Source organism: Mustela erminea, chromosome 7, assembly GCF_009829155.1.
Source record: "Mustela erminea isolate mMusErm1 chromosome 7, mMusErm1.Pri, whole genome shotgun sequence".
NCBI lineage: Eukaryota > Metazoa > Chordata > Mammalia > Carnivora > Mustelidae > Mustela > Mustela erminea.
In genome coordinates, this window is record NC_045620.1 from 90,828,531 (window position 1) to 90,841,349 (window position 12,819).

The 12,819-nt window shown below is 56.7% G+C and overlaps 1 protein-coding gene across 2 annotated transcripts in view; it reads right to left on the reverse strand.

The window, feature by feature from the left end:
- Nucleotides 1-1,475: 1,475 nt before the first annotated feature.
- The window catches only part of SFXN5 (sideroflexin 5), a 114,232-nt gene continuing 102,888 nt past the window's right edge, over nucleotides 1,476-12,819 (reverse strand). For both annotated transcript variants that reach the window (XM_032352455.1, XM_032352453.1), the window contains one exon: nucleotides 1,476-4,631. In XM_032352455.1, coding sequence (XP_032208346.1) covers nucleotides 4,554-4,631 — 78 coding nt within the window. In that variant the 3' untranslated portion in view covers nucleotides 1,476-4,553. The remainder of the gene's footprint in view (nucleotides 4,632-12,819) is intronic.

The window sequence follows — 12,819 nt, forward strand, 5'->3', positions numbered from 1 at the left end:
TTTAAGGGGCTAATCAGTGGCAGGGGTGTGGGTGAAATGGCAGGAGCGGCAGCAGCTGTGGGGGGCTGAGGGAGCTCCATTCTGAAAATGACCCTGGGCCTTGAGAAAGCCTCACTCATCACTGGCTTCATCCCATAGCATTCTGACCCTCCTAACCATGGCCTGAGTGGGAGGAGGGAGGCCTTAGGGGCCAGTAGGTGGGGAATGGGGCCAGGGGAAGCCACATTCCTGGAGTGTTAATGATCTCCGGGCTGGGCAGGAGCTGAGCCCCCAAACCAGCTAAAAACAACAAACAGCTCCCAGGAGGGATTTGTGTCTGTCCTGAGAGTCAAGGATTTCCGCTGCTCCCCCTACCCCTCCCAAATGGGGGCTGTGGCCAGTGGGGCTCTTCCACAAAGAAATTCCCCAGAGACCAGAAGCCTGGTGACCTAGAAGTATCGCTTTGAGAACAGACCCCACCCCCACCCCTTTCTCTCCTCCCACTCCCCTAGGGAGGCCCAGTGCCCAGGTGAGGGAAGGCAGCCGCCTTCCTGACACTTGGGAGGCATAAGAGAAGAATCTGGGTGCCTTCCTCACCTGGTCTCTCGAGTCCTTACACCAGCCCAGCAAGTGATGCTGTTCTTGACATTTTATGGCTAAGGACACCATGCCTCTGCTAGAGAACATGTTCGGTGAACATGTGATGGAATTGGGGAAAGAAAGGAAGAGACTGGCTGGAAGTCAGAGAGTCCAGCTGTGGCCAAGCTGGGGCTGAAACCTGGGTCAGCCTGACCCTGACCATGCACCTCACCTCTACTACATGGTCCCCCTGGCGTGGGAGGCCATCAGCTGCTCCCTGCAGAGGTAGAAGGTGCTTGGAAGTCCCTTGGAAGCAAGAGTTCAGGTCTCAGTCCCCTAGAAATTCTGGGGGCTGCTTAAAGGAAGAGCAGCCAGCACTGTCAGGAGGCAGCTGGGGCCTGGCCCTGAGCGACTGTGGAGCGGCTAGGAAGGGGCAGAGTGTCCGAGGCCGGTGCCATGCCCGCTGCAGATATTGCAACCTTGCCATTTGGCTCAAACCCTGCCTCCCTATGAAGCCTCTCTGGGCCGCCAGGCGACCGGGAACTACCCTCCCCACTGCACTCCCTCTCCCCGTCCCCTGGAGATCAGCAGTAGGAGAAGCTACCCAAATCTCTTGTCCGCTCAAGTTCCTCCAGTGGGACCCTTAGTGAATGCTCAGCATCTGCTCTGTAAAAAGGGGTCCTTCTGCAGAGCTCAGCCCACCAGTTCTGTCCCGCCTGCTGCCCTCACATGCTCTTCCATCCTTTCCTCTCCCTTTTCCTAAGGGCCTCCCAGTGGGCCTGACTGGACCAGGGCCTAGGTCTGCCCCTCCCTCAGGGGCCTTCCCACAAAACCCTCAGGCAGTACTGGCTTGTCCTCACTGTGCTTCTGTAACCCCCTCGCTCCCACCCACAAGCCACAAAGCCAAGCCCTGAGGCTTTAAATCCATCATTTATTGCCCACAGTTCATTAGTATTACATAAATCAAAGACTGAGAAATTTTCTGAGAAGGTTAAAAAGACACTGCAGAGTCTCCTCGGTGTGACTAAGGCACGAGTGCCGGTGCCTCACTCACACCTGGCCCCGGGGCTGGAGAACCACCTTGCCTTTGGCCTCTGGCTTTTCTTCCCTCAGGACCCCACCCTGCTCCCAGGCCTGCAGGGGCTCAGGACCAAAACCAAGCGGGCTCACAGTCAGAAAGTAGAAAAGGGGGCTGTCGGCCACCTGGCCCCAGCTGCCATCCAGACATCTTGGGCTCCTGGTACCCGCACCATCGGATTATTCTCTGGAAATGGGAGAAGGGCATCCGAAGTCTGAGGGAATGTCAGAAGTGACCGGGAGAAGGTGGGCCAGTACACGGCCTAGAGAACTGGGGTGGCAGGGGTGCCCTGTATTCTGACACAGCAGGGCCGGCTACCCCCCTAGCTGTGGGACCCGGCCCAGTCTCCTCCCCAGTCATGAGCCAGTCTTGCCCACGACGCCTCCCTTTCTCTGACCTCTGCCAAGTGGGGGATGGATGTTGGGCAAAAGTTCTCCCTCGTGGTGTTTTCCACAGTTAAGCCAAGGCTCATCTTAGCAGCATGGCCCACTGGACCTCCGCCATCACACTGAGCTATACAGATCCTTTGCCAATCCCCTCCCCAAAGAGAAGTCCCCTTAGCTCATCTGAAATTGCATTTGGGAGCATGGCCAAAAATGATCCGGGAGACAAAGTAAGTTGGTTATGAGATGCCAAGGCCACAGGGTCAGGACTGGGATGGGGCCGTGCCAGGGCAGCCAGCACTGGGGGGAGTCAGAGAGACTCCCATTTCTTCCAGGCCTCCAGAGAGGGTGGGAGTGGGGCTGGGGTGAGCATTTTTGGTCTCAAGGTGAAGTGCACAAGAACAGGACACTGAGAGGTGAGGCAGAGTGAGCTAGAAGAGAACTTTTCAAAAGGGGACCCAGACATGCCCAGTCTGTCACTGGCCCAGTCATATCATGGCAGGATCAGCTCAAAAATACTTGCTCCTCTGACAATGTGCAACCTTTCCCTACTGTTTTGTTCTCCCTACTGGTTCTGCTTTTACCCTTTCCTGATTGGCTGGGGGTGAGGGGGTGTGTGTAGGGAGGGGATGCTGCTCCTCAAGATGGTAGGGGGGGTCCTTCAGGGCCGCATCCTGCAGAAAGAGCATGCTGGCTGGGAGTGAGGGCAGTGAGGGCTTCTGAGGGGGTACCTGGTGTCACCCCTGCACTGAGGATGGTAAGAGTGGCCCATCCCATGGCCCGTGGCCATAAGCCCCACACTAGATTTTCCTGCCAGTGTTCACTGCCAGCCACGTCTTTCCCCAGGTGGAGTCACCCAGGGCTGCCGTGTTTAGGGCTCCGTTCCAGCTGGGGTCACCTGAGGGGTCCAATGAGGCCCACATTTCCCCTTTGTTTGCCCCATCCACCCCCACCTCGGCCTTGCTTCCTTCTGCAGAGCCCCAGCAGACCTCTCCTCTTCTTGGCCCACCAGTGGGAGGAGACAGCAGCAAGGGGGCCAGTGCAGGGGGAGAGGCGGCACATGGGTTTGGAGCCACACGTAGGCGCAGCTGCCCACGCTAGCTCCCCATTCAGAACCGAAAAGTGTTTGGCAGAGGTCAAGTGTGCCCGGGATGTGGGTTCACATACAGAAAGTGAAGGTCCAGGTTCTGAGGCCAACTGCTGGCCATTCCCAAAGGGGCCTGCCCCTTCCCAGTCCAGTGTCCACATTGGGGATGTGCCTGGGATGACCAGCATCTGAGTGGAACAGGCAAAGACGAAGTCCAGTGGGAAGAGCCGGTGGAACCCCTTGATCCAGTCCTCTGGTTCTGGCCAGGGAGTAGAGGCTCAGAGAGGGGAGCAGACTTCTCCAAGCAGCCCATTCGTGTCACAACCACGGGCATGTGATCACTGGCTTGAGGCTGACTCTCAGGTGCCTAGAAACCTGGCCTCCATCCTCAGGCAGAAGACCCTCCCATTCAGGAAGCGGGGAGAGGGGGCAGGCAGCCTGTGGGTGGGGGCTGGAGAGACCTCCCCACCCCCCAGACCCCCAGACGGCAGTCAGCCAGGCTCCTGCTCCAGCCTCCCACCCCTGCTCAGCCCAACTTCCAGCCTGGTGACTACAAGGAGGATCTTTCCACAGAGGTCGAAGTGCAGGCCCACAATTCCAGCCAAACATCCTTCCTTCTTGGGGCTTCTTGCCTGGAGCTGGGGTCATTTCAGGGGCCTCAAATGGATCAGCAGGGTTCTATGAAGAGTGACCCAGCCCCTGGCACTGGGCTTCATGCGGAGGGATTGGTTCTGCAGGTTGTGGCGTGGATGAGGACCACCCACACTCAGAGCCAACTGCCCACAAAATCTTTTAGAGGCCTCCAGTGCCCCTGACTCCCTCGGCCACCTCCTGAGGACCTCGGTCATACTGGTTCATCCTGTGAGGTGCAGACTGCGTCCCCAGCCCAGCCCAGCCCAGCCGAGCCCAGGGAGCCATAGGGCATGGCCACCAGACTATCTTGCATCTATCTACCAGCCCCACTGCCAAACCAACAAGCCCCCAGGCCCACTCCTATGCCACCACTGGCCAGCTGCTGCATCCAGGCAGTGGCCACCAAGGCTCAGACGTGATTCTGATAAAAAAGAAAAAGAAAAAAGAAAACCAAAGTATAAAAGGATCCTAAATCTACCCCGTGGACACTCTACAAATTTTCAGCTTCACACATAATTGTGCTGAGTAGAGTTTTGACAAACCCATGTAAGGCCCAGAAATGCACTTGATTATTTTTTTTTATAGGAAATGTGTCAGAATTCCTCTCCCATGTGTTAACATGTAAATAGATTAGTTTCCCTACCTCTGCGGGGGTCCAGTGCTCCCCCAGGTGGCTCAGGACCGGTGGGGTGAGCTTGCCCCCCTCCCTGCAGCTGCAGTCCCAGAGTCTCCGTCCCCACCCCCGATCTCCCCCCTACCCGCCCCCCAACCCCGGCCTGGATCACACTCCGGCCCCAGGCCGGCTGGCCACCACTCACAGCCCCTTGTTGTACACCACTGTCCGACTACTCGTGGCCCGGGCAATCTCAGGCTCTAACTGGGATGTCTCGATCTGAGGAGAGAGGGAGAACAGAGAAGAAAGGTGAGGGAGGCGGGCAGGAGGGAAGGGGTGAGCTTGGAAGCTGGGAGTAGCATTAGGAGCAAGCTGGTGTCCACAGTTCTCCCCCTCTGCCACCTACCGACACATCCTCTTTCCCGCCCTCCTCCCGAGGGGCTCACGGTATGCCTTCCCGTCTACGTCTTGTCTCTTCCTCTGGCGACGTGTCTGTGTGTGTGAGCGTCCTACACTCTGATCTCCGATTGCGTCTTCCTCATCTCCAAGGGCCTAGACTGCGCCACAATCTGGGCCTGGACCCCCACAGTGACCAGCAAACCTCTCCCTGCCAATCCCCTCACCCAGTCAGCCCTTTCTCCCATTCTCCACAGAGAAGTGCCTGAAAACATCCCCACCCTCCTCAGCTCCCCACTCATTCTGAGCACCACAGCCTTCTTTCTACTTCAGAGAAAAAGCAAAAGACAACGGAAGGAACCCCTTAGCATCCCACCACCAAACCCATGAACTACCCATCCACACTGTCCTATGCCTGCCCTCTTGCCACCCCTCCCCTCAGAAGGCAGAACCTCCTGGGGTCCACCTTCACCACCCCCACTCTGGAAGCCCACTCCCAGACTGTCCTCCCCGTCTCCCACCTTCGCAGCCCACTGACTCCTGACCACCAGCATTTCAACACTGACAAAACCTCCCACCTGATAAAACATCCCATTAACCCCATGTCACGCTCCATCTACTGCCTGGTCTCTCTCCTCCCCAGCAACCACATTTCTTTAAGACACTGTCTCCACTGGCCTTTTCCACCTCCTCATCTCCCACTGACTTCTCAACGCACAGCAAATCTGGCTTCTCTTCCCACCATACTCCACAAAAATCCTTCTCTCCAAGTTCACTGCCGCCCCCATGCTTTGTGACATCCACTGGACCCTTGTCAGGGTCTCTGGTGCTCAGCCTGGTGGGCCCTCTTCCCTGCACAACCCCTGGAGGGGGGGGTGAGTTAACCCTCATGGTGACTCCCAGATTGGAGGGGTCTCCCGCCATTATTTCTGCCCTGAATCCTGGGCCCATGGGGACTGCCTACCAGACCTCACGTATATCTCACAGGCTCTTGAACTCAACCCTAAGATCTAAATCACAACTGAGGTCGCCATCTCCCCCTGCCCCACCCCGGTTCCCCCTACCACCACCTAATGGTGCCCTGGGACTGCCTCGCCTCCTCTGTGCGCCCTTCCGCTTGAGTCCCTGCCACCCCAGTCCACCCACCTGGGACAGCGTGAGCCTTCTCAACTGCATTGGGCCACCCGTCTGCTCTTTACAAAATGGCTGCCCTCAGGCACCCAGTCTAGACTCCTGTGCTGTCCAGTCCCTGCCCAACTCTACCCTGCCCCTTGGACCGGAAACACCACACACACCTACTTATTTCAGGGACTCGGGTCCACTGGGCTTTCCCCAGCCTGACTCTTCGCCTGAGCTGGTTCCTCTGTCCCCACTTCTCTTCCTCCCCCTCCCCATGCTCCCCCCCAACAGGCAGCTTTAGATATCTTCCCTCCCCCAGCCTGGGTATGGCCACTTCCCCAGCCCCTGGCAGCTCCCGGCGTTTCTCATATCCCAGTTGTATCACTTGCTGCTGAGGTTGACTGTCCACTCGTCTCCCCCGCCCCCTCCACTCTAGATCGCAAGCTCCATGAGGCAGCAAACATGAGGTGTGATCGTGTTCATCCCAGCATCCTCAAGGCCTCATGCCAATACACAGGAGGTATTCAGTAAGTGTTGAATAAATGAATGGGAAGAAGGGAGGCACAAGGCCCTGGGAGGAGAAGGTTCCCCTGGAGGCTCTACGGCAGCCCAGGGGTTGGTCTGCAGCTCCAGGGACTAAGCCAGTAGGGAGCCGGAAAGAGAGGTGCTACCTCAGTGAGGAGGGCCCCCGGGGCCTGATCTCTTGCCTGGGCAGAGTCAAGGAAGTGCAGAGTCAACTAAGCCTTCGTGGCTTAGTTCAGCTGAACCTGCTCCCAGGTATCTGCTCTATGTCGAGGCCGACAACCCTGAAGTGTAGGCAGAAGGTTCCATAGACCAGCCCTGCCTTCAAAGAACACAGTCATGCCCGGGGCCCGGCCCTTCAGAGGCCAGGCAAGAGGGAGCTCAGGGCGGACCGGAGCTGCTGGGCATGGTGGAGTTCCTGGAGAAGGGGGACCCTTCCCCTGTCGTCCACGGTACCCTGATACCCAGACTCTGGCCGTTGGAGAGGGCCAAAGAGACAAGAGCGAGGCTGGAGGCCCAGGCCTCTTCCCAAGCCCCTCTCCTCAAGCCACCTCTTCCCTCCTTACCCCTGCCGGCCTCCGAGTCCCCTCCACCCCACCAGTTCCCCTCGTCCCCATGCTGCCACTGACACAATGCACAGCGCCCACGCTTAAAAATCTAAATGCTTTTGAAAATGTTTAACCTAGTTAGACAAATTAGCAAAAATTTGTGCAAAACAATTTAGGTATTTAAAATATTCAATGTTTTTAAAAAACTGGAAAACTGTTCTTAGCTTTCAGCTGCAAAAACCAACAAAATATAACATCCCAGCAATCTTACCATGAGGTGTAACATAACCCTTCGGGAAAGCTGTTAAACAGCTACTGAGGCATCCTGGGAAATAGCACTTCATTTATTCAAATGCACATATGTCAGGCTTTTGCACCATATGTCATTCCAAGCTATTTACAGTAATAATTAAATCTTAATCAACGTTTAACCTCTGTAAAATGTTTGAAGAATCCTAATCACCCTTCAGACTGCACTAATGAAGGAGAAATATATAAACATAAAAGGAAAATGATGCACAGATATCACACTGGAAAGAACAGTAATTGCAAAATTGTATTTCTTTTAAATATAATCAGTAAATGATGTAAAGTAAGCCAAGGAGTATTTTAAGTTAAGACATCTTGGATGTCAGAGGTGTGAGCAGCTAATTTTGTTCTGCTACCCATAACAGATGTAGCATATTTTATTTTAGTGCCATTATTAGCAACTTCCCATGCCGGCTTTCACCGAAGCACTGAGGCCCGCATTAAAATCAGAGAGGCTGCTCACCACCGCGGTGGAGGACCACCGGCCGGGGCCACGGCCCACTTGACCCACTCGACCCATTCCCTGGAGAGCGCTGGCCCGGGAGCAGACTGAGGCCTCCTCCCCTCAGCGGGGCGCTACTGTCACAGACCGGGGACCCCCACCCCCAGGCTCCCCACCGTGCCCCGGGCAGCTGGTAGGAGGGATGCAGGCGGGAGGTTCGGGCTGAGGAAAAGCCCTGGGGAGGGGAAGGTGGCTGAGGTACTCAGGAGCAGAGGCTTGGGGACAGAGTGCCATCCAAGGCTTTTTTTCTCGTTTCAATGTAATCAGCCCTCACATCAGATGTCTCTGGCGGCCAACCCCATCCTCCAGGGCTGGGCACACAGAGATGGACGAGGCATCTCCTCCACGCCCTTGAGGAGCTCAAAGTCTAGGGGAGGAGTCACTTAGGAAAGCACATGGATCCCAGAGAGACGAGGTGCCATGGAAACTGGGGAGGGGGTGGGGGTTACCATGTATTGATGAAGGAACGAGGAAGAAAGGCTTCTCAGAGGAGGTAGGCCAGGAAGAAAATGGAGGATTTTGATACGAGACGGTAGGAAGTGCTTGGTGGATGAAGGGAGGAGCATCGGCCGGCCAGCACGGCCTGTTTGGTACGGGTGACATTGCGCCTATAGGGAATGTGGCAGGAAATGGAGGTGGCGTCAGGACAGGCCCTTGTAGGCCTCATGAGTGTGTCAGTGGGGGGCCATGGGGAGCCAAGGGAGGATTCTGAGCAAGGGCAGGCTGCAGTCCAGACTCTGTGTTAGAAATGCTGGTGGCCGTAGATGTGGAGGATGGACGGGAGGGTAAGCCAGGGGGCAGCTGTGGGAATGAGAGGCGCCGGGTCCTGCCCCGTGATGCTGCCAGAGGGGCTGTGAGGCGGGTGGCACTGGGATCGTCTCTGAAGAGAAATCCATAGGAGTTGATGACCAATCCCATGTGGGGGTGAGAGGGAGGTGTCGAGGATGACTGTGCGTTGGATGACTCCTAATTCTAGCTCAGGAGCTGGGGTGGCTGGTGACGCCGTTCTGAGGCAGGGAATACGGGAGGGGGACGGGTCAGGGGGGAGGGGGACGGGCTCAGGCTGGGCCATGTTGAGACCCCGGGGTGCAGAGGCCTAGGAGGCAGACGGGGTATGGGTTCTGGAGCTCTGGACAGGGGTCTGAGCGGGAGAGCGAGCAGGGATGTGTAAGCACAGCCGGAGCCCCCGGAGTGGGGGAGCTTGCCCAGGAGAGCAGATGGAAGGGGAGGGCGCCAGGCCTGGAGAACAAGCACATTTGAGGGGCGGGTGAAGGGAACAAGCCCATGATGGTGGCCTGGAGGGACCAGCCCAGGGAGCAGAAACAGTGACAGAGGGTGCCACTCGGCACCAGGCAGCATGGGTACCAGGCAAACAGTTTCCTGAGTAGTCCCAGTGAAGGCTGAAAGACTTCGGCCTTTGTGATGGGATGTGGTGACCTCTAGAGTCCAGATTTCCTGCCTCCAGCCCAATGCTGGCCCCTGGCCCAGACTCTTGCCCCCATCCTGGGCCAACTCAAGTGGCTGTTCCTTTAGACTCCTCTAGCCTTGGCTGGGGCTTGGGCAATGGCAGCACTCATGGGTGTCAGGATGACTGGGGGAGGACCCTGGGCCGCTTGAAGGTCCTCTCTGAGGTGTGGGGGTGCTGGGTCTCCCCCACAGAAATCACAGCCAGGGCTCTGCTGACAAACGGATATGGTTCAGCTCCTGGTTGAGGGCACCAGAGCTCCCTGCTGCTGCCTCAACCAGGGACAGAGACCAACGGCTGTGCTGTGGTCTTGGGGAGTCCCTCCTGCTGGGGGGCTAATGGACAAGCAGCAGAGGCTGGCTTTATGTACCATATAGGCAACAGAATCAATAATGTGGTGGTCACAGAGGCTCATGGGTGGCTTGGGGAATCAGGGAGGTGCCAAGGCCCGGAAAGGGGAGTGGGTGCAGTGGGGTTGGGGGACACTAGTAGCAGCCCAGTAAAGGCTTGAAGCCCCAGGGTTATAAGCCAACGGCAGGGGCTTGGTACTGAGCGCAGACCAGCTCTGAGGGAGAAAGTGATGAGGAGAGAAGGGGTTGGGCAAGCAGTGGCCACAGGGGGAAGGGGTGACCCAGCCCCAGGCAGGTAGCAGCGGGCAGGCAGGAACACATAGGTCCCTCCATTCATCTGACAGACACCTCCTCAGGGAACTGACCTTCGTTCAGCAGGGGAGGGGAGCCAGAGCCCTGGAGAGTGGGGGCTGTAGAGCCCAGGGAGGAAGCAGAAGTTCTCGGCTCTGTGTGATTGTCCCCCCAGCCCCAGGACTGGCAGTGCCAGGAAGATGTGGGCCTGCCAGGGACATGTCCACCACGCCATGAGAAAAGTAGTGTCACCCAGCTAAAGTTTCCTGCCCATCACATCTGAGCCCTCACCCCATCCTCCACACTCAGCCAGACACTCACAGCAGAGAGCCCCCAACTTCTGGTTACATCTAAAGTCAGTGGCAGAAAACACGAAGCACTGTGTCCAGGAAACCCAGCCTCCCCTGAGCACCCCAATGCTCCACTGGCCCCAGAGTCCCCGAGAGCAGCCTCATAGGGTCTTCCTTGGTGGTGCAGGAAGGGTTAACCCTGAGCTAGCTGCCTGTCTCCTGGCTGGGCTGGCTGGGCTGGGCTCACTAGGGTGGGGGGCCAGAGTCAGGAATGTGTGTGGGGCCACCTCTGCCTCCCAGCCTGGGAGCACACACACCTGCAGCCCCCGGCCAGCGGATAGTTTACATATTTGAACCTGGAGCTAAGGTGCCGAGACATAAACAGGAAACTGGATCCCTGGCCTGTGCCCCATTCTCAGGGGCTTTTACCTACTACAAAGAACTTCCTCCTCCTTGCCTTTCTTCTGGTGGCTATTCTGCCTCCTTTTCAAAGGCACAGGGCTGGGGGGTGGGCTGTTCAGTGTGACCCTGTGACACGGCTCAAAGCTGCCTCCTGCTCCTGGCCAGGGTTCTGGGCTTCTGAGCATCCGCAGGTGGTGGTGACATTGACATGGGGTCCAATGCCCAGGCCGGCACCTGACGGACTCTGTGTACCCAAGGCCCCTTCAGGCCTGGAACCTACTGGACAGCACAGCCCACACTCTCTCTCTCTGGGGCTGAGCTGGCCTTAGGTCCTGCTCACACACAAAAGTCCAGACCCCATCTTTGGTGAAGCTGACTCAAGTGTCCTGGAGGGCAGAGGTGTTAGGACAGGGCTGGGGGAACAGCTGAGGCCTGAGCCCAGACCCCCTGGGTCAGGCCTCTGATGCTGGCTCTGGGCCCCCACTGCCTTCCCAACGAATGTCAGATTCCTTGGTTGGACACTAAAGGCCTTCTGGGGCCTTCTCCAGGTTCCTCACCTACTGGCTGCTCTCCATTTCCAGAACATTGTATGTTTAGCCTTTGAGGCCCAAGTCTCTAGGTCCAAGCAAGAGCCCTAATTCTCTAAGATTGCCTCCTCCAGGAAGTCTCCCTGACTTTCTCAGACCAAATCCACTGCTGCTGCCCCTGGTGCCCCTGGCACTGATTTCCATCTCCTTCACATCCCCAGTCCCCGGCAATTTGTTCACTCACCATCTGCGAATACAGCAGTCCCCGACCTCACCCCAGTTCAAGCGAGTAGGTCCTTGATAAAAGTCTAATCCAACTGAACCGAAGCTCCCCAAATGCAGGAATCCCGTCTTATACTCTTCCATCTCCCCTGTGCAATGTGCACCCAGGAACAGCTCAGACCCTCTCCCCATTTTGGAGCTTTGTGCTGCTCCTGGGTGCCCCCTGGTGGACCAATCTGGGAATCATTCTCTGTCTTCCATCTTTTGGGCTTTGAGGCCTCAGTTTACCTGTATGTGCGGTGGGAAGATTTTCTGCTTCCGGGGACTGAGATGAGGATAATATCAAGAAACAGGTGAGAGAGCCCTGTGGAATCTTGGAAAACCTGTGTGTTGCTGCGTAAGGAAGCCCAAACCCCATGGTTCTCCTAGAGCCCAGGCCCAGGCTTGCTCACGGGAGTACCCCCTCACGGTTCACAAGGCTGAGCCCTTGCTTGTGGGCCAGGCATGTCCTATGCTGCTTCACACATACTGATGCTTTTAATCCTCTCAGCAGCAGCTTTATAAAACCAAGCCTCCTCCCTCCCTGTCCTGAATTCAGCGAGGCTTTCTAGAAGGTCCTAGAAAGAACCAGGAGGGCTAGGCTGAGAGGTGGCCCTGCTGAGGCCTGTCACTAGGGCATGTGTGTGCACGTTCGTGTGTGGGCCTGCGTGCACGCACAGGTTTGGGCCGGGGGTGTTGGGAACAGGCGACATGACAGGTGGCGTTGGCGTTCCTGGGCTCTGAGTGGCTCTGCCATTCCCATCCGTCCCTCCTGGGGGGTCCTGTGGGCAAACTCCAAGAAAGCAGCGGGCGGGGAGGCGGCAGATTTCTGACGGCAAAAATAGCCCACTTTGGAGTTCAGTAAAGACTGATTAAACCAGTAAATGAGAAAAACCCCAAACAAACATCTCCAAGCAAAGTGGGAGATGGATTTGAGATTAGAGGGGAAAAGGCCCCTGCTCTGGGAGAAGGTGAAAATCTGTGGACTTGGGAAGGACACAATGCCCTCTAGACTTTGCCTCTGGCCTCACATCAGTAAGAGCAGGAAAAGCAGGAACCAAAAAATACAACCAACATGCTCTGTGTCAAGTTTTCATAGAGCGCTCATTCTCAGCCTTAGGGCCACCTTGATGAGGGAGGGAGAAAGGACTATTGACCCGAGGAGCTAGATGGGACACAGGAAACACATGTCACCAGAGTCTACCTATGCGAGGTGAGACAGAGCCTAGTGGGGCTCATCAGAGAGGACTTCCTGGAGGAGGAGTCATTTCTAGAACCACCCGAATGTAGAACTGAGCTCATTCCCAGCTCTTCCCCATTCTTGGTGGGGAGTTCAAATGCCTTCTCAGAGAAAGCAAGGCAAGCTGGGGGAGATATTTGCTTCTGGTGAGTCACAGCTTCCAGCCAAGCTGGTTCACCAAAGCTACCATTTTCCTCAGAGCTGGTGATGGGGAGAGAGATGGAAGAGGTTCTGGTGCCCACTGG